General features: G+C 49.3%; 1 protein-coding gene across 2 annotated transcripts in view; it reads right to left on the bottom strand.

Annotated features, from left to right (window-relative positions):
• Positions 1–754: 754 nt before the first annotated feature.
• Positions 755–21,478, bottom strand: part of DCLK3 (doublecortin like kinase 3) — a 29,825-nt gene continuing 9,101 nt past the window's right edge. For both annotated transcript variants that reach the window (XM_036332964.1, XM_036332965.1), the window contains exons 2-5: positions 12,957–14,815; positions 3,029–3,161; positions 2,295–2,462; positions 755–1,363 (exon numbers count right to left, since the gene is read on the bottom strand). In XM_036332964.1, the coding sequence (XP_036188857.1) occupies positions 1,125–1,363; positions 2,295–2,462; positions 3,029–3,161; positions 12,957–14,765 (2,349 nt within the window). In that variant the 5' untranslated portion in view covers positions 14,766–14,815 and the 3' untranslated portion in view covers positions 755–1,124. The remainder of the gene's footprint in view (positions 1,364–2,294; positions 2,463–3,028; positions 3,162–12,956; positions 14,816–21,478) is intronic.

A 21,478-nucleotide genomic window follows, 5' to 3' on the forward strand; every position in this document is an offset into this window, starting at 1 on the left:
CCTTCTACTAAACTCTCTAGTGCTACACCTTTACTCCTGACTGATCTACCTACCCCCCCCCCACCCCTGCAAGGGGGACTCCAACACTGGTAGGGAAGGGAGGAGAGGGCTGAGAAACCCGCACTTTGTGACTGATTCTGTGCCCTACTGACCAGGTTACATATAACCCAGAAGGTCAGTTTGGTAAATAATAGCATCATGTTTTGCTCTCAGCTCATGCACACTCCCAGCGTCATCTGAAAAGACCAACGTTTTGGCACAGAAATCTGGATTGAAATAATCCGGGAACAGGCCCTCTGCGCCCTCTGTGTCTGCCCTGCAGGTGGGAACAGGCCTGAACCCTCTTGAGCTCCTCCGAGCCGGAGCGTAATCCATTGGCCGCATGTCTGACACATTAATGCACTAAGTGGCTCCCTCGAGATCTGCAATGTTAACACAGTCGCAGCCTGAGTGCCTAACTTCACGCAGAAGTGACTCCGGCTCGGGGATAACTGGCTTAAAAGCTGTCTAGATGGGTATCAAAAGGGCAAGAAGGAATCCACGATTTCGTCTTTCCATTCTTCAGACTGCGCCAAGTCTGATTTTCAGCTAAGACTGACATGCTCCTGACTGAAATAAACAAACAGACCTCGCGGTTCATCAAGTGTCCATCACAACGTGTCTATGCAGCCATACTGGCACTGGGAGGCGTGTCTAAACCGGGCTTCCCTGGCTCCCACCACCAGCGCTGAGAAGGAATCAGAATAGGACCCACTTCAGTATTCAGAGCACGTTTTATTAACACAGAAAGACTACGATTCACCTTATTAATTTCACAGGGGGCACTGCGACCCCGGAAAGCACCACTCATGTCATACACCATGAACTTGATTACAAGGAGGAAACAAAACACATCATTATTACCAAAAACTCCATACTGGTAACAAGTCTTCCCCTCCTCACCCCCCTCCCCCCAAAAAAAGCCAAGTATTAAAGGCTTCAAATATGCAAATCTAAAATATGTTCCAACATTTAACGTTAAGACTCAAGTTTCTCTTTTAAAATAGACTGAGCATCTCTCCCTCCTCTGATTCTCCAATCACAAGAAGAGAAGACGCCCTTTGCATTGTGTTTCTCCTAAACTTCTATCCTCTGTCCTTGAGCAGAACCGAGGGCTGAACAGGGGCTGGAGGCGGAGACCACGGGGCCTGCTGGCTCCGGAGGTGGCCCTCGCTGCCTGGGGACGCCTCCTTGCGCTCCTTCTCCAGGTTGGCTGTGCTGGTCTTTCCAGCAGTTTCGATCCAGGGGTGCTTAAGAACTTGGTGGGCCGTGTAGCGCTTTTTGGGGTCCACCACCAGCAACCGGCTCACCAGGTCTTTGGCAGCTGTCGGAGGGAGAGAAGGAGGAGGAAAATGAGACGAATGCAGGTGGTTCTGAATTTCTCTTCCCCATCCATGAACTGAACCCAAACATCCCCCTTAGCACCACGTGCTACCCTGGAGCAGCTTTGTCCGACGGAACCTTCTGCGACCACGGAAACCCTCCACCTCTGTGCTCCACGCTGGGACCACTGGGCGTTTGAAACGTGGCTAGTGCGACTAAGGAGCTGAATTTGTGTCGCATTCACTTTTAACTCACTCACATTTACATTTACACTGAGGTAGCCCCGTGCAGCTGGGGGCCACCCTGCTGGACGGAGCAGCTCTACAGGGTGTTTGTTCATTTCTCCCCAGGGTCGCGGGCCAGGACCACTGACAGCCATGGCGCCCAGCCCAAGGGGACAAATAGAGGCCACATCTGTCTACAATGTTTTCCATCTGTTAACCAAACTATCACGGTGTTAAATGAAAGATGAGCATTCTTCCTTCCAATGTGGATAAGTAGGCCTTCCTACTGACAACATTAAAGAACATGTGCGAAGAAGCCTAAGTAGTAAACAGTGCAAATTCACAACTAATTTCATTTACTGCCCCAAATCATGAGTGATTCTGGAGAGAGGTGGTGACACCTAGGGGGCCAGGGGGCAGGCAGGGAGGAGGAAAGATTTCTGGTTCTCCCAGGCTGGCTCTCTGCGCCTCCTCCTCCAATCACTCGAGAATACCAGCATCACGCCTTCAGGTCCTCAAAGGACGCAGACTGATGCAGCAGGAGCTAAAGGATGAAGCGCAACGTGTGGACAGCCCGCCCTGTGCAGGCGCTGCGGGGGGCGCTGCGCTCTCCTCGCACACCCGACCGAGACCCTGCTCACAGTCAGAACCCAGAGGGGCTCCCGTCCTGCCTCCCCTCTTCCCGAGCGTGGAGGCCCCGAGTCTCACCCTCAGAGATGTTGTCCCAGTAAGGGGCCAGGAACTCGAAGTGGCCCAGCTGGATGATGTCGAAGAGCTCGTCCTGGTCCCTCTCCAGGCTGCGGAACGGGGGGAAGCCGCACAGCAGGATGTAGAGGATCACGCCCGCGGCCCACATGTCCACCTCCAGCCCGTAACCTGTGCAGCGGAGGCAGAGACACAAGCGCAGCTGAGGCCGGGCTGGATCGGACGTGATGAGATAAGCAGTGGAGAATCCTGGCTCAGGCCCCAGAGGGCCTCAGCTCTCTGCACGCGAGAGCCACTTCCAAACATGGCTGCCAACTCCTACCAACAAGGGGTACACTCCAGGGCGACTCAGACCACGGCCCCTGGGTGACCCCTTATTACTGGTCTGTCATAAAATAAGCACAAGACATGGGAAGGAAACATCTGGAAACTCTCATTTGAATGGCTATGACGTCCAGTTGCACGCCCAAGGGACACACAGTGGACAGGGTATAGATCATCAGTTCAGGGTTGTGTAACACACGTGGTCAGTCCCACGTGGTGTGAGGGGTGATCCCTGATTTAGAAAGAGTTCTCATGCTTTGGTCAAGGAGAATAACTTCCAATATTCCCATTAAAACGTAAATGCCAGCTTAGCACTATCTCTAAGATCTTTGTTCCATATTAAACGAATATAAAATATGAAATATTAAAAAATGAAACATTAATCAGTAAGTGAGCAAGAGTCCCACACTTACCTTTCTCAGAAAGAATTTCAGGTGCTACGTAAGTCGGGGTCCCGCACACGGTGAACACTGGTCTCACCACGTGCTTGGCAAGGCCGAAGTCGGCCAGCTTCAAGGTCGTCGATTTGTCCTCATTCCTCTGAACCTGTAAGAAACCCAAATCCCCAAACCACCAAAATTGTGATGAGAATAAAGACGGAAAACTCCTGCAACAACAAGCAGAAGAGGTCAAGATAACAAACAATGAACCTACACACCCTTACAGTTTAGCCCAACACGGATGAACCCAATTTGATCTCAGTGACGGGTGCTCACATTTTCAAGTAACAAATTAATGAGCTGGATTTTATACCATATTGCCACACGTGGCTGTTTAAATTAAAAAACTGAAATTTGGTTTCTCAGATGCACTAACAGCATTGAAAGTGTTCAACGGCCATCGGCCATCGGTGACTAATGGCTACAAGATTGGACAGTTCGAGTGCAAAGCATTCCCATCACCACAGAAAGTCCTATTGGGCAGCACGACCTCGAACAAGAACCAATGATATTGGGAGTACAGACAGTTTTGGTGAGGACTAGGAAATACCTGTGGGCAATGCAAAGTCCGGGCAGAGGGGGGAAAAAAGAAAAAATATAGGAATTAGAATGAAGAAGTAGACCAACTAAGAGTGGAGGGATGTTAAATACCAGCCCTAATTGGGGGGAGCAAGGGAAAGGGGTGATTTAAGAATCAAACAGACCAGGAGGCTTGAATTCCAGTTCCAAGACTTGCAGCTGGATGGTCTTGGACAATTTCTTTACTGATCTGAGTTTCCATTTTCTCATTTGTTTAAAAAAAAGGAGGGGGTGAAAATTCTCAGCAAGTAGGAGTTCCATTCAGTGTCTGTAATCTGCCCTGCTCAGTGTTAGCCCTAGAGCAAGGGTGGGGAACGCCAGGCCTGCGGGTCGTATGAGGCCCGAGAAATCATTAGGTCTGGCCCTGCCAAGGCAACCGCAGGCAGGACTCGAAATTCAGTAAATCTCAGAGCTTTTCTCATAGCAACGTAAATGTATATGAAGTGAATCATATTAAGCAGAATGATGTTATAAATATCCAGATGGCCTGTGGCAGAAAAAAGGTTCCCCACCCCTGCCCTAGAGTGACCAGCAGTCCCAGAGTGCTGGGGACTCAGGGGGGTTCCCGGATGTGGGGCTTTCATTTTTAAACTTTCATTAAAAGACTTTTATTTCTAAAACAGTCTGATGGCTGTCTTAGTTTGCACATAATAAATCTTTTAAAAAGTAATGCTATGGGACTGAGATTTATGCTTACATATTGGAACTGACCATCTGGGTTCTAATTGTTAATATTTTTGCATGAAGGTGAAAGAAATTATGTCTGGTTCTTCCTTTAGATGCCACTTCCACCAAATTTTAGAAAGGGTAGAAATAGTGATTAAAAAAAAAACAAACAAAAAAAAAAACAGAAAAGACAGCGACCCTCACTCTGAAATGAATACAGAGAACTGGCTGCTCTCCCATGTTCTCATTAAAATACGTCCCACCCGACGAGTCTCCTCCCTTCCGAGTCCAGCTGGCTGGCTGTCTGACCTCTGGTCAGCCCGTTCCTACTGCCAGGTTCATCTGTCCTATCCTTCTTCACCTCGAGGTATCTGCGTGCTAGTTGATAGGAAAAGGTGGCTCTTTGATTTCATCAAAGAAATCAATCTCAGGAGGTGAGCTTAGCAAGTGTTTAGATGGCCATGCAAAAAATAATAAAGCTAAAGATACTAGTATATTTCAAATAAAAGAGGAATAACCAATGAAGGAGCAAACCTAGCATCTCTTACAGCCAGTAAAAGGCCCATCGGTGCCCCTCCCGGACCCTGCACAGCCTGAGGAATTTGTAGCAAAAGCTCTTTAAAAAAAATTTTTTTTAAATATATTTTTCTTGATTTCAGAGAGGAAGGGAGAGGGAGAGAGAGATAGAAACGTCAATGACGCGAGAGAATCATTGATCTGCTGCCTCCTGCCCGCCCCACACTGGGAATCAAACAACCTGGGCATGTGCCCTGACCGGGAATCGAACTGTGACCTCCTGGTTTCATAGGTTGATGCTCAACCACTGAGCCAGGCCAACCAGGCCGCGAAAGCTCTTTCTGTAACACATGGTAAAATGTACCGGCTCTGCCTCCTGCGGCTGCAGGCCTGCCTCAGATCCACCTCCCTCTGGTTCTCTTGGGGGCCTCTGGATCGGCCTCCTCACCTCCTGCAAAGGAAACTCTCTTTGCCGGAGTATCCAGTGTCATGCGCAGTGACAAGCACAGCCTCAAAAGCCCAATTGTCGGGGTCCAAGCTCCAGCTCGCCATTTCCTGGTCAAGTAACTTGCACTCTGTGTGCCTCCATTTCCTCATCTGTACAATGCGGATCCGCATGGCCTTATGGGACGGTGATGAGGATGAAGTGAACTAACATCTGTAACATCAACAGTGCCTGGCACCTAAGAAGCACAATATAAGTGTTTGTCAAGTAAAACCATATTATTTTAGCCACCGAAACAGTTCCCCTCTGAAGGCCAGGACTGACTCGGGCAAAATGAGAAGTTCAGAGAAGCTGGCATGGGTAACGCCCTGCTCATCACAGAACCTGCATGCTCAGGCCAGCCGTGCCCTGAGGAGGTAACGACCACACAATGGAAAACATACTGGGATGAGCCTGGTGATGATGTCACCCAAGGGAGAGACTCGATGGGGCCCCCGGAGCTACAGGAGAAATTGCCCACTTGTCTGCAGGCACATGTTCTCACATCTCTAATAAAACTGAGCAGAGGTTTGCAAAGCTCCCACCAGCACTCAGGAAGGGGGACAGGAGGACAAGAGGGAGCACTCTGGCTCTCCCTGTGTCCCATCAGGGCACAGCGACACCCCAAAATGCAGGGGGAGTGGGGCATCCACTCCCCACACAGGAGTAAGTTCTTTGCACTCGCCCTGCCTCCGGCCAGTGAGCTCACAGCTCCGTGAGCAGATATGTCTTAATTACTGAGTCTGAGTCACCACCGGCCAATCTCATCAATGTCTCCATAATTAACCCAGCCAAATGGGAAGGCGTAGACGTAGAACGAGAATGCGAGTCCGCCTTGGTGCGCGTACAAGACAGACATGGCCCGAAAGCAGACCAGAGAGGTAATTATTAGAATAATTTAGATTAGAAAATTGAGTTTGCAAGGGAAGGACAAAAAATAGCCCGCTGCCTCGAGTTTCCAGATGGATCATCTACATTAATCACATTTGCCGGGTGATTGTTGAAAAAATATGTCCCTCGCAAATATTTGCAAATATTTCCAAACAAACGATCAGCATTGAAAGCATTTGGCTGACTTCATACACTGAAATAAACATGTGAAATAACAAAATCACCAAAGGGTTCTATTAGCCCTGAGATGCAGGGAGAGAAAGCTACATAACTAACTTCACTAAAACAGCTCATCTTCCACTCGTTTCCAAGCATTTACCTCCCAGTTTGCCACCCCTAGAAGCCAAAACCCCTTTTCCTTGGTCTTGTCACTTCTGAGAATGTGGACTGTTCTTTGCTAAAATGCTAGATAAGCCCCAAGTTCTCACCACCCCTCTGAGTTACTCACCCCCGAGATTCTCCCTCGTGCATGGTGCCCAGGTAAATAAACTGTTGTTTTCGTCTTGTTAATCTATCCACTGTGAGCCTACTTTCCAGGGCCCCAGTCACAGAACCTAGGAGGGTAGTGGGAAAAGGTGCTCTTTCTCCCTCCCCTTCACCCTCCTGGGCCAGGTTTGGTTGAGGGCCTGCCCACAGCCCCAGACCTTGCCCTCACCCCACATCTCCATCTCTCTCATAATCTCCGATCTATCTAAACTCACTGCTCTGGGTCGAGGGCCTTCAGGGGCTCTGTTTTCAGTTACCTCTCACCTAAGGGTGTTCGAGATTAATTTGCACAGAACTGTAATGACTATTGACCCATCTGCATTCTTCACTCCCTTTTCTTTTCTTTTCTTTTCTTTTCTTTTCTTTTTTAAATATATTTTTTATTGATATCAGAGAGGAAGAGAGAGAGAAATATCAATGATGAGAGAGAACTGATTGGCTGCCTCCTGCACGCCCCCTACTGGGAATCGAGCCTGCAACCCAGGCATGTGTCCTTGACTGGAATCGAACCCAGGACCCTTCAGTCCACAGGCCAATGCTCTATCCAATGAGCCAAACCAGCTAGGGCCTCCCTCCCTTTTCCAGCCACACCAAGGCACCCTGCCTTGAATCAAGGTGGTCTTTATTTACATAAGCACCAGGTAACATCTGGATGGTCTCACAGCTTCAAAAGGAGTCATTACTTTTCTAACAATTAGCCCCCCTTCTCTCCTTCAATGGTAGGTCAATGTTAAGGGTGATCCTGTCGTTATCATCTCTGAACAGAAGGGGGCAGCAGAATACAGACCAAACAGCAAGCATCTCCCTAAGAAAAAAAGTATTTGATGTGGGTAAGGCTTAGGTATCTTTGCCAAAATCTTAATTGACCGTGCATGGTTCCTCCGACCTCTTCCTCCATGGTTCCCTGTTCAACTGGCTATGAGGACCAAACTGATCATAGAAAGCAATTCATATCAATATTCCTAAAAATCAATTTACATTTCGACAGCAAACAATACTGTAATATAAAAAAATGGCTGAAAAAAATAAGTAAGGACCAAGTCTCCCCTGGGATCTGACACATATCAGGCCCATGAAATGCCTTTGGAGCCTCCATATCATGCGAGTCTTTTTTAACATCTCATATCCATTCCACAAGCATTAATTTCTGGCCGAGGCCCTAGAAATAGCATAGTAAATGAAACAGGAAAACTTCTTGATTTTGTGAAGCCCTCTTTCTATTAAAAAATAATATTCAAAAAACATGTAATTTCAGATAGTGATAAGTGTTATAAAAAAGAAAAAGTGAGATAAAGGCTATGTTGTCTAGTATGGTATTCATTAACCACAAACCGCATTTGCTATTTATTTTTAAATAAGATGTAAAGTTCAAGTCAGACGCTCAAGGTACATTTCAACAAGTGCTTGTAGAGCTAGTGGCTACCGTACTAGGCACCGTAGATATAGGACAACTCCATCATCACAGAATATTCTATTGGACAGTGGCAGGGGGGTGGTATTTTATAGGGTAGTCAAGGAAGGATTCACTGAGAAAATAACATTTGAAAAAAATATCATCTTAAAATCTGAGGAGTGAGCTTTTCAGGTGAAGGAAATAGCAAGTGCAAAGGTCCTGGGGCATGTTTGGCCCGATGAGGAACAGCCACTGAGGGCAGGGCTGGAGTGAGTGAGGGGTGAGCGGTTGGAGTGAGGCTTTGAGAGGACGACAGAGACCACATCATGCAGGGCCTCTAGGCCATGGAAATGAACTTCAGCATCTATTCTGAGTGCCATGGGAAGCCAACAACAGCTCTGACCAGAGGAGTTACAGGTTCTGATTTTCATTTGGAGAAAGCCAGTCGGGCTTCCGTGAGGAAGAAGCTTCGGAGGAAGAGGAAGGACCAGTGAGGAGGTGACTGCCAGTCTCAGCAAGAGGTGACAGTGGCTTGGGCTAGGGCTTGGGCTTGGGTAGTGCAGTGAGGTGTGGAGAAGGTCATACTGAGGGTAAAAATAAGACTAGAGAATGGACTGACTGTGAGGATGAGGGGGGAGAGACGCAGGGGCGCCTCTGAGGTTCCTGACCCCCGAGCAGCGGGTCAGCGGTGGCCCCATCTTTCTGACGGACAAGGGTGGTTTCAGTGCAGTGTGGGGAGGAGAGCCTGGCTGGAGTTCAGGAGAGAATGAAACGTGGAAAAGAGCAAACGGTGAGTAGAGACACCTCTGTCAAGGGTGCGCGTGTGTGGATCATAAAAATGAGGCGGCAGCCGAAGGGGCATGTGGAGAAAGCAAAGGTTTGTTTTTGTTGTAAGTTGGGGATGTTACAGTATGTTTATTACAGTATGTGATGATGGACAGGAGGAAGGGAAAGCATCTGAGAGATGCCTCGTCCGATGGGATGAGGAGGCCAACGGGCCCTGTTTCAGCCCTGTTTCCAGGCAGGAACATGCCCCTGTCGGCCCTTACTCCGGGACAGATATTCTCCAAGGACCTTGCTCCTGCCTGACATCTCCTCAGGCTCCCCCCACACACACAACTCGCTCAGCTTTCTTTGCCGTATGTGGTATCTTGGCTGTTGGCCATAAACAACCTGGCCTGTCCACTTCCCACGCTGCGTGGGTGATCTGGCCATCATCGCCTCTCCAGCTCCTGTTTGCTTCCTCCCTCCTCCCAGGGCCCGGTCAACACCCCACAGCACATCCCAGCCCTGCCCAGCGCACACTGGCAGGGGAAGCAATTAACGCTGACATTTCTGCAAGCAGGAAATTCTCATAATTAAAACTTACTTCGCAAGATCTCAGGAGTCTAAATAACCCGAAGCGGGAAAGAGGCCTAGCATCCTGTCAGGAGATGCGATCTGCAGAAATAAACTCGGTAATACAGGCCTAACATTTTTTATTCCAGAGCCCAGTTATCAGATGTAAATATTTCTGTTGATTAAGACAACAAAAATAAGCTTGCTGTCGTCATTAAGAGCTCTCAGTGTCTTCAGAAAGTCTCTAAAAGCAGCAATAATTGCGATCAGCCATGTAATCAAAAGTTAGTTCTCACATAATCATTTTTCTAAGCTTAGCAAATACAGGTCTTAAGACAGACAGTAACCATCCATTCAAGGAAGAAACAATTGCTTTGATAATACAAAGCTCAACACTAGTGCAGAAGACTAAATTAGAGAATATTAACTGATGGACAGCTGTCACCCTGGAAACATTTACTCATATTAAACCTTAGAAGACCCAGTAAGTTTTCAATATCATTATCATATCAGCAAGTTGAGAGATGACAGCTTTCTAAGCCCAGACAATGAGCCCATAGTCAAATCCAACACAATCCAGATGTTTCTGAAAACCAGACAGTGCTGACATTAGATGGCATTTAGACTCCTGACACAGCAATACGTTGAACTTTACTCACCCAGAAAAAGGACAAATGGTGAATAAATATGACAGGTCTATTCATTTTTATAAATGCAAGCTGACAAAATTATCCACAGAGGAGAAGAGTTACTTATCTATTCCACATAAACAACTCTTGTATTTAGAATGAAAAAGTATAGCTACTCTCCAATTTTGCCTCTGTCTCTCTCAGAACACACACACACATACAACACACACACAACACGTAAACACACTTCACTGCCCTTAAGGGCACTAAAAACACATCTGACTGACCGTTAAATCCGTGAAGAGTTGCTAGGTGACTTCTCTGAGGCTGTTAGCTTATCCACACTAAATGTGTACCTTGCAGTTTTCTACTTCCTGAAGTGAACTTCTCCACGCCATCTACACCAGTGCTGACTTTCCATTTTAAAAACTGCTGACAAGTAAGTCCCTGCACACAAGTGAGAGTCTCTATTGCCCAAGAGACGGGCCAGCTCGACAGCCTGGTTCCAGGACCTTGTGGAGAAAATGCAAGCTCAGGTGGCTGTCCCCGACAGAAAATGACCCTGGAAGGTCAATGACTCATCCCGCATCCCGGAGAACTTGTACAGCTGGGCTACTGCTTTAGGAGGCACACGCCCACCATGTTTGGCTCATGAGACCAGCCCAGGCCTCTAGGCAGACCCTCTCCTGCTGAGACAATTGGGGGAAACATCAGAGGGGCAGTAAAGAGCACTATTTTGTTGCCGTTCCAAGTGGCCATAATGAACAGTGGGTAGCACATCACACGTGGAGATTACTTGGGCTCAGACCCAGAAGACAGACAAAAAGCAAGTGAAGAAAGGATGAGGGCACTCAGCTCGCACAAAAATGAAATTTTTCACAGAAGAGTTATTTGATGGTAATTCAGACCACAGTTCTGTGAATGTGGGAAAACACAAGGTTACTTGACTTACTGGTCAAGGTAGATCTCATGCCAAAACCGGTTTGGCTCAGTGGATGGAGCGTCGGCCTGCGGACTGAAGGGTCCCAGGTTCGATTCCGGTCAAGGGCATGTACCTGGGTTGCGGGCACATCCCCAGTAGGAGATGTGCTGGAGGCAGCTGATCGATGTTTCTCTCGCATCGATGTTTCTAACTCTCTATCTCTCTCCCTTCCTCTCTGTAAAAAATCAATAAAATATATTTTAAAAGAAAAAAAAGGTAGATCTCATTTCACCAGATAATTAGCTTGACTCACTCACTGCTTCATTCTCCTGGGGGGGAACAGTTTACGGATAGGTGAATGCATCGGGATGGTGTTTCCAGGCTGGGTCTACAGCCATGGCAATGAAAGGAAACAGGCTAACTCTCTGACCAAAAAATAAATCATAATAATATGACTCATCAAGATCCTCGTCTCCATCCATGATTGCTGTACCTGCAGCAATCCGGCTTTGAGTGCTGACTCACAATACCCACCTTAACATCAGTTATGCTGATGTCATAACAATGATGGCAGCTGCCACTGATGGAATCCTCACTACTTCCCAGGCAGCAGGATATGTCTGCGTTCATTCATTCATCCCGCTAACATTTAATGAGCATCCACCATGTGACAGAGCTGCTCTAGGTTTCAGGGTACAATCTGAGTAGAACCAAGTTCCTACTGTCCTAGAACTTTCTTCCCAGTAAGAGAAAGAAAACAGGAAATTAAATACAGCTGTACCAGACAGTGGTCAGGGCAATGAAGAAGAGAGTGGGATAAGTATGCTGTCCTAACAAGACCTCCAGAAGCACACTTCTGGTTCAGGAACACGTTGGGCCTACTGACTCACTGCAACAGGGAGCACACACAGCCCTGGGATCCAGGCACCTAAGAAGAGGATGTTCAAGACACTTATTGCAACACCTGGGCTGTGTTAGGTGATTAGGGGAAGGGTTCGAAAATAAAGCAGGATTTTGCTCTAAATCATATACTGTCAGGAAGAGGGAGTGATTCTATGACTGGGCACTGTAGTGACTCTTAACTACAAGGCAGTGAGGCAATCACTCCCAGTTGCCAGAAGGGGGAGATGTGGCCATGTTTGAGGTCTGGACAATCATGTTTCTATCTGCATCTGGAAATGACTAACAAGGGATCTTGCATCTGTCTTGACCCATCATGGTCAGAGTGGCCTTAGCTGATGCTGATGTTCCGTGGAATTGTTTATTTCAGTAGGAGAGACATTGCTGAGCGGGGGAGCCAGGCCGGCGGCCAGCTGTCAGGGCTGCTTCTCTCTCTCCTGCACTCAGTCCTCCTTCCACCTTCCAAGTCAGGTGCTACTGTGTCATTTTTCTTTTATAAACGAGAAACTAAGGCCCAGAGAGGGGAAGGACTAACCCTAGAGCAAACAACTAAGAAAGCCAGGATTCTAAGTAGGTTATCTGATGAAACCTATAGAATTTTACTAACCTATGTCACCCCAATAAATTCAATTTTTTTAAAAAAGTAAAGAATTTTTTTAAAAAGTCAGTTATCTGACTTCAGGACCAACCAGCCTCTTATCCACTCCACACACAGATTCCAGCAGTGTGAGCCTTTTGAACTCTCGCGGCAGGAAGTTACCTCCAAAAGAGTCAGGGGTGGTTTCAGTGGGAGAGAGGACATGAAGCCTGCAGGGCAAACGGCTACCAGTGGACACCCCGATACCTAGGCCAGAGTTCGTGCAAATGCCCAAGAAACAAGTCCACCTGATCAGTCCACCTGACAGGGATGAGGAAACATATTCCATTCTATTTAAACTGGAAGGTTTCTTTTTCAATAATCTCATCAAAACCAATCTAGGTCAGCAACTTATGAACTACAACCTAGGTCTTGAACACTGGAACAAGTAGGTTATGAGCATAAAGGTACTGTTCTGGCCGTAAGGGTAACAGCCATGAGGCAGCAGAGTCAGGCTTACCAGGAGGTTTTCCGGCTTGAGGTCCCGGTGCACGATGTTCTTGTCATGCATGTGCACGAGAGCCTTACACAAGTCCATGAGCATGAGGGCGGCGTCGCGCTCTGGGAACTTCACGTGTTCTATGATGGCATCGAAAAGGTCCCCGCCCTGCACGTACTCCATGATCAGGTAGATCTCCGTGTCCGTTTCGTACACTTCGTGCAACTTCACTATGTTGGGGTGAGAGAGGCTCTGGATAATTAAGATCTCGCTGTCGACCATGTCCTCCTTACCCTTGAGTTTGGCCTTGTCGATGATCTTCATGGCGTAGGCCTGCCTGGTCTCCCGGTGCCGGCACTCCTTCACGATGGCGAAGTTGCCGTCCCCGATGACCCGGCCGGTCTCGTACTGCTTCTCCACGTTGGCCGAGATGATGCCCGCGGGCCGCCGCTTCCGGCCACCGGGCCTCTCCGGCTTGCTTTCCTCTGCCCTCATCTTGGGCTCCTTTTCTACCCTTGCGGGTTGGTCATCTCTGGGAAGCATCCTTCTCCCGCCGGACACAGGTGGCTTTTTCTCCTTCTCTGCCTCCTGCTCCTCCCCTCGGGTCCTGGGCGGCTTCTCGGGGTCGGCTGGGTGCTCCCTGAGGAACCAGCCACCATGCTTATTCCTGGCATCTTTCTTCCCATCCTGCGGCCCCTCCTCTCTGACGGGCTGGGCTTCCGTGACATCCTCCTTAGCCTTGGCTGCTCCTTGCGGCTGACCTTCCTTACCTTTGGGGTCTGCGTCCTCTTTCTTGTCCGTGTTCTTGCTGGGTCTCAGCTCCTGAGTGGGGTTCCTGGGCCTGCTCCTGGGGCCGTCACCCTTCCACCCGTCCTCCCCGCCTGGAGAGTGGGCCTCGGGGGACCTCCTGCAGCTCCTGGTCCTCACCAGCTTGTCCACGTCATAGCGCGGGCCCTTGCCCAGGTCCAGCTCGCTGGTGCCCAGGGACAGCCTCTCCCTTTGCAGGCTCTGCCGAAGCTCCCTCTCTCTCTTGCACTTCTCACACCGGATGATTTCCCCCGAGGTCTTCTCGATCTCCACGCCCAGGTGCTTCTCCCCACTGCCATGCCTCTCGACAGGGCCTTCCCGGGGCGGCTTGCCGCCGGGCTCAGGCTCCCGTGCGCCCCTCACCCACGTCTTCTGGGCCCTCGCCCCGTCCTCCAGCCCCGGCTCCATGGGGGTCTTCCCCTGCCGTCTGATGGCTGCCTTGGACCCGGCAGCCTCACCGCAGCTCTTGGCCGGCTCAGCCTCCCCACAGTGGTGTCCCCCTTTCAGAGCCTTGCTATAGAGCCTGCTTCTCAGCCTCGGAGAAGGGACCCTGCTCTGCTGGCTCAGCGTCAGGGCCCGGGCTTTGCTGGGGTACAGCTCTTCCATGGCCGCCTGAATGTTCTTCAACGTCAAGGGTTCCTTGCCCATGGCGATGAAGGCATCCCCTTCCCGGAAGAAATCAGAGACACTCCGGATCTCCCTGCCCTTGAGGTTGAACAGTTTCCTCACGCGATCACTCTTCCACCGTGGGAAGCCCAAGGCCTCCGAGACGTCCGCCAAGAGCTGCTCGAAGGTCTGCACCGAGCGCCGATTGAGGAGCAGGGTGACCTTGCGCAGGGGGTGCCCGCCCGGCTTCACCACGGTCACGACCCTGGGCTTCAGGGCGCTGTTCTCGGCGTGGATGCAGTGAAGGCCGTGCTGAGAGCTGAGCACGGGCACCAGGGAGCCGCAGGGGCCCAGGCACGGTCTCTCCACGTGCCCCCGGCCAGCAGGCAGCCACGTGCCTTGCAGCTTCCGCTCCATGAATCTAGAGCTTAGATATTTTAGCGAATGGTCACATAGGCCTCGATGTCCTGCCAGAGGAAAAGGACAACAGAGTATTAGTCAAGATTGGGTTCAAGGAGCCTTTGACCTTCAGCAAGACTCTCCTAAAGGTTACTGGTTCTATTACAGTTTATAAGGGTGACCTTTGAGGATCTGTTTGAAATGATGGGGCCTTCATACTTTAGGTCTAATCGCTGTCTCCTCTATGAGAGACCAGGAGTGTGGAATAGAATCTACTTTGGGCCTGAGGTGGCTCCTGTAGGCCTTCCATGGACCCCCTAGGTTGGACCACCCCTCAGGAGCCCATTCTAGGCAAGGCCTGACTCTGAGAACACAACTCCTGCTTCCCTAAAGTGAGGTGACCTTCAAGGATCCACAACTGAGAAAAAAGGTCCAAGGTTTGCTACCCAAGAAATACCACCAAGAGGTGAGAACATTCTGGAACTTTACAGAACCTTAATCTCACCCACCTCAACTTTTCTCAGCTTGACTTTCAACCCACTCACGGCAAGGCAGTCTGTGAAGAGGTTATGTCACAGTTTGAGACAGATCTGGCTTTGAATCCTGGCATGGCCACCGACTGTGTGTGTGAACTTGGGCAAAGTACTAACATTTCAGTCTTTTCATCTATGAAGTTGGGATGCTAACACTCTCCTCCCAGGACTTTTGTGAAGAATAAATAACAAAATGAATACAATTTACTTAGAGGACTTAACACACAGGCATAGTAATTGGCAACTACTCATCCTGTCTACACCATCTAATTGTATGATCACTTCATCGGTAGTAATCTATTGAGAAGGTAGAACCTCACTGTGCACAGCTTCACCTGGCCTCACAGAGCTCCTGGACAAACAGCGGGGTGGGTATTTAAAGCTCTGATTGGGATTTTCTTGCCCTGTGGGGGTTAAAAAAAAAAGAGTTGACAATTTCAGTCTACATGTAGAAAGTTCTCCTCCAAAAGGTTTTTTCTCTCATTATTAAAAAAAAAAAAAGGAAGGAAAGAAACCATTATTTAATGTTCAGAGCATTTTGTTCATTCTCCTTGTATTTCCAGATAAACTGAATAAATGAATAAACCAAGACTCTGTGTTTCCTGATCAACTGTACCCAGCCAGCATAAACTAGAGGAGACAAAAAGCAGTTTGATTTCCATTCCCCTCCAGGTCAGGAAAGGAAACAGGAAAAGGACCAAATGTGTAGAGCAGCTCGACCATGAGGGTGGGCGGGGAGTTATTCAAGTGACCCCACAGGATCCATATGCCACGTCCCACGTGTAGGAACCTGCCGCCTGTGCCTCCTCGAAAAAGAAGCTACAAGTGACTTTTGAAGAATATTTGAATTGTGGCAAAGGCTCCTGTTGTGCCAGGATGGGCAACTTGACCGAGCGTATTTACCCAGAACATTTTTTTTTTTCGTTTTTTAATTATAACATACAATCTGTTCTGCGATGATTTCCATCTAGACACAGGTGTCAGAGTAGATGACGAGTGGTGGCTGGTACTGATCTTCCCACGTGCCATAGATTTGTGAGCTTAACCATCCCGCTGACAGTGGCACTATTTATGGGCATCTGTTATTCCTTTTCTTCTCGTGCTCCGTAGTCTGCCTCCGTATTTGTCGGAGAGAGTTGGTGCTGAGAGAGAGGGCTCCAGGAGCAATACTAGTTTGTGTTTCCTCAATGGAAAGATTGAAGGGTGCCAAGGAAGGTGACCTTCCAATGTATGTGCACAAAGGAACCTGTGTTCTCATTTGTTATTCCTATGGTGCTTCTCAGAGTAAAACCCTCAATACAGCCCGGCCATGTGCTCAGTGGTTGAGCATCGACCTAGGATTCAGAAGGTCATGGTTCAGAAGGTCCCGGTCAGGGCACATGCCCAGGGTTCAGGATGGAGGAGAGGGAGCAGTGTTTCAAAAGCCTGTAAGAGGCGCTGGGACCCAGGTGATGAGGTACAACAGAGTAAGCCGCACAGGCCCCAGGGCCCCGGGGGTGGGGGTGGGGGTGCGGCCATGTGGGGCCCTGAGGACACACTGACAGCCAGGGAACAGCAAGGGGAGGGGCCGTGAGGAGTGATAGAATGACCAAGGAAGAACAGGAGCCGTGGTGTACCTGAGCACAGGTGACATCCTGCCCTGGGGATTCCGAGGACACTGGCTGAGGTCCCGTGGGAGCAGGTGCAGCCACTGGGACTCCACGTTGGACATTAATATTAACGCGGCCTCGTTTGCTCCCAGGGCTGCCAAGGCCTCGGACATCCGGTGGCCACACAATCACAATCACAGTTCTCCCTGCCGGCTTTCCTCCAGACGGACCCTCTTCCCACTTCCGATCATTCCGGCACACGAAGCCTCTATGCTCCCTTTTGCCCGCAGTCCGTGGGCCACTGCGGGGAGCCTCTCCAGATGCCGCCCTGGCCCTGGTGTTGTCCTCGAGACACCTGATGCTGGTTCCCTTTGCCCGAAGCTTCCCGGGGTGTGTGGGGGGAGGGGAGGGAGGGCGGGGGCGGGGAGAACAGCTTATCTTTCTGTCTCACCCCTGGGTTTACTGTTTCCTCCCAACACTCCCAGCTCACCCACGACCTCATCGCTGGGGTGTCACCGCTCACTCAGTAAAATTCCAAGAGGGCAGGGCTCCCAGGCCAGCTGCTGTTTCCTATGCCCTGGATTTTGAATCCCCACTGTCTGTGGCAGCTCAGAGATTCACGATAACCCTGACTTGGGCCAAGTTTTGCTTTTCCCGGCGCTGTCCAGGTTGGCTCTTTGGACACGCCCCTTCGGAAGGAGAGCAGTGAGGACCCCCACCTGGGGCCAGTCTGCAGCTGACTGATGCCCGCAAGACTTCACCACGTTTTCCTTTCTGCCTCCACCGACCTGTGTCACAACAACATGCAAACACTGGACTAGCTGACTTTTTCCACGATCCATCCACCCCTATGGGTGAGGCTGCAGAAATCACTCAAAAAGCACTTCTCCATCTTCTGTGTGGAAAGACTGAGCCCATCTATCTCATTTCTCCATCTTCGTGCCTTGGTTTGGGCAGATCTTAGACTGATGTGAAGACCTTGGGAATCTCTGAACCATGTATCCGTGCTGGGCCCTGAAACCTCTCACCCTCATGTACCATATGCCAATCTGAGGGGCAGGCAGACACCTCCACCATTTATTGTTGTCCAGAACAGAGGAGGCAAAGGGTCTGTGGTTTTTCATAATTTTGACTTCTGGATAAGACAACCTTCATGGCCTTGGCGGGTGGGGCTCAGTTGGTTGGAGTCATAGGGTCACCGGTTGGCTTAATTCCCGGTCAGCACCCATACACACGTTTCAGGTTCAACCCCTGGTTGGGGCAGAGTATACAGGAGGCAACCCATCAATGTTTGTCACATCAATCTTTCTCTCTCATATCGATATTTCTTTCCCTCTTTCTCTCTCGCCCACTCTCCCCCCCCCCCCTCTTTCTCTCTAAAATCAATAAAAACATATCCTCCGGTGAGGATTAAAATAAAACACAACCTTAACGTACAACATAAAATTAAATAGCAAGTAAAACTATGGGAGAAGAAATGTGTCCAAAAGATATATAGCTTTCATTCATATTCAGGAGAGAATACACATTTGAAAAACAGTGAGCCTGTTTATGTAAAATAATAATAAGGGAATATTATGAATAACTTTGTGCTCATAAATAAGATAACTTAAATGAAATGGACGGATTCCATGAAAGATACATATTACCAAAGTTGACTCAAGGAGGAATAAATAAACTAATAGCTTCCCCTGTGCTATTTATCTGAAGCTTAGGTACACTGAGGAAGAACTTTCCATAAATATTCAAGACATGGTCATTTATATGACTGATTGGATTCATGGGGAAAATTGCTTATGTTGAAAAATATATCCTTTGTAAATATCCTTCAATAAAATTAAGGGCAGCAATCCGATCTAAGCAGGATGCAAAGGAGAATTCTAAGGAGGATCCGTGTTCTAGACACAAAGGCTGTGTGAGTGAAAATCTGCAAGTTAGCAATGAAAGGGCCAGTAGCCCACCACCCTCAATTTTCAAATGCACCTGCAGACCAGAGAGGGTAAGCAATCAGCCCAAGGCTACACAGCTAGCTAGTAAGAACTGAAAGAGTCCTTCCATAGATCCTCAATCTTCTTGAACAATGGCTCAGACGGGTGTAGGGGTGTCATTTGAATCACGAAATAAAGCAAAGCTCACAGGATCATCTAGAGGAAATGGAGCAGGACACAGGCCCATCCACGGGCATCGATTCCCCAGCAAAGCAGCCTCCGTTGAGCTGTGCCCTAATTGCTAAGCCAGCCAGAACCCCAACTGGACAAAATAAAGTCACACAGTGTTCCTGCAGCTGGCAACAAACAAGTGAGCTTTTCCCCGATGTCCCCATAGTGTTCTAAAAAAACACTGATCTAAAAAAACAAACTCCCCAAAGTGTTTTAAGATTCTAAACAAAGAAGAGTGATGGTGGGGTAAAGCAGATTGTGGTGCAAACTCTTCTTCTTTTAGGAAATTCAAACTGGGCTTGGGTTTCCTCTTACTTAAAAGTAGGAGCGCAGCCGGCATGGCTCAGTGGTTGAGTGTTGAGTTGTTGAGTGTCGACCTATGAACCAGGAGGTCACAGTTCGATTCCCAGTCAGGGCACATGCCTGGGTTGCGGACTTGATCCCCAGTAGGGGGCATACAGGAGGCAGCCAATCAATGATTCTCTCTCCTCATTGATGTTTCTATCTTTCTACCTTCCTCTCTGAAATCAATTTAAAATATATGTGTATATTTTAAAAGTAGGAAAGTCATGTACCATGACCCTGGCTGTAAAAAGGCATCTAACAGGCACCCCAAAGCTCTAGCAGTGGCCCCAATACCCCCACCTTGAGTGCCAGAGCCACGAGGGGCCTGGCCTATATCTCGGTGTTCATGTCCTCACTGGCAGGGGGCCTGCACGGCCCCACCTGCCCAGCTCCCAGGTGGCTGTGAAGACCGTAACGAAATGATGGACATAGGGGACCTGCATGTGGGAAGCACTCATGCTTGCTGGTTAAAGCAGATCGCCAACAGGGGCACCAAGGCGAGCCAGCCCCTCTGCTGAGAAGCCAACGCCAGAGGGCAGAACCTTACATCGTCCCTCAAACAGCCCAGGCCTTCCGAGGGCCTCCTATAAATAACAGTTTTCACAAAGACTGCTGCCTTCGGAGCCCTGAGAGGGTACACGGTGGCAGATCTGGCTTCCCCAGGAGTGGTGGTGAAGCTTCTGCAGTCTCCCTTGCGATGCTGTCTCTTAGCATTTGCCAAGAATATGTAATTGGAAGGGACGGGCTCTTCTAAATAAATGGGCTTTTCTTGGGAAGATTCCAAATACACAGACCTGGCGTCAGGCCTGGGGTGGGCTGGCCACAAACAGGTGTTGGGTGAAAGAACCCAGGAAATCCAGTTAATGCAAACAGCCTCCCCGCTGAGTGCGTAATCATCAGAGCGTGCTGGGTGATCAAAGCAACCCTGTCCTCAGGACTTCCCATGTTCCTGCCCCAAAGCCTCAGTAAGGAACACGCTACAGGCCAGCACAGCTGTGGATGCTGTAGGTGCCCACCCTCAGCCCCTCACCAGGCAGCGGCCCACCCACCACCGCTTACGAATACTGGCTGTTAAGGGGCCGCCACTGCTCACTTATCCCAGGAATTACCCTCTGCCGGGAGCCGCTCCACCCAGGGACTGACACACGCAATGCGCCTTCAGAGGGCAGCCCGTGATCCATGACAGGCTGACGGGCACCGGGAAGGGTACAAAAGCCCAGCCCCTCACCTGAAGGCAGGACCAGCTCCCGGGTGCAATGCATGCCCCAGAGCTCCTGTGGTTGCAACCACGCCCTGCTCCCCTCGCTCCCTTCTCCTGACAGCAGACTTCCCCTCTCCCCCCCCCCCCCCCCCCCCCGCCTTGCACAATCATGTGCACAGAAATGCTACTCTGAGGTTCTGCTTCTAAGGAACCTAGACCCACACCACTGCCCGAAATTATGAAAGGCCTTTACATGTTAAAATAAGAACGAGCACTCAGTGTTCAGGAGTTTTGTTTCCCCCCGCCCCCCCAAATTCTTCAGTAGAAGCCATCCTTCCTCTCATGTTTCATTAAAAACAAACGGCCCTAACCGGTTTGGCTCAGTGGATAGAGCGTCAGCCTGCGGACTGACGGGTCCCAGGTTCGATTCTGGCCAAGGGCATGTACCTTGGTTGCGGGCACATCCCCAGTGGGGGGTTGCAGGAGGCAGCTGATCGATGTTTCTAACTCTCTATCCCTCTCCCTTCCTCTCTGTAAAAAATCAATGAAATATATTTTTTTAAAAAACAAAAACGGTAGCCATGGTCGGTGTGTTCAGTGGTTAGAGCATCTACCTGGGTCCTGACAGGTTGAGGCTTCAATTCCTGGTCGAAGGCATGTACCTGGGTTACAGGTTTTACCCCAGCCCTGGTCGGGGTATGTGGGGGAGGCAACCAATCTATGTGTCTCTCTCACATCGATGTTTCTCTCTCTCCCTTGCTCTCTATCTATGAATGAATGAATGAATGAATGGTAATGAAACAACAGACCTATTACTGCTTGAATTTTTAGTGAATGGTAGTTAATTGTAGGTTAAAAAAAAACACAGTGCCAGCCTCCAGATAGCCAGAAACCGCTGAGAATG

The sequence above is a fragment of the Myotis myotis genome, unplaced genomic scaffold (genome assembly GCF_014108235.1).
Source record: "Myotis myotis isolate mMyoMyo1 unplaced genomic scaffold, mMyoMyo1.p scaffold_m19_p_13, whole genome shotgun sequence".
In the NCBI taxonomy this organism is placed as follows: domain Eukaryota; kingdom Metazoa; phylum Chordata; class Mammalia; order Chiroptera; family Vespertilionidae; genus Myotis; species Myotis myotis.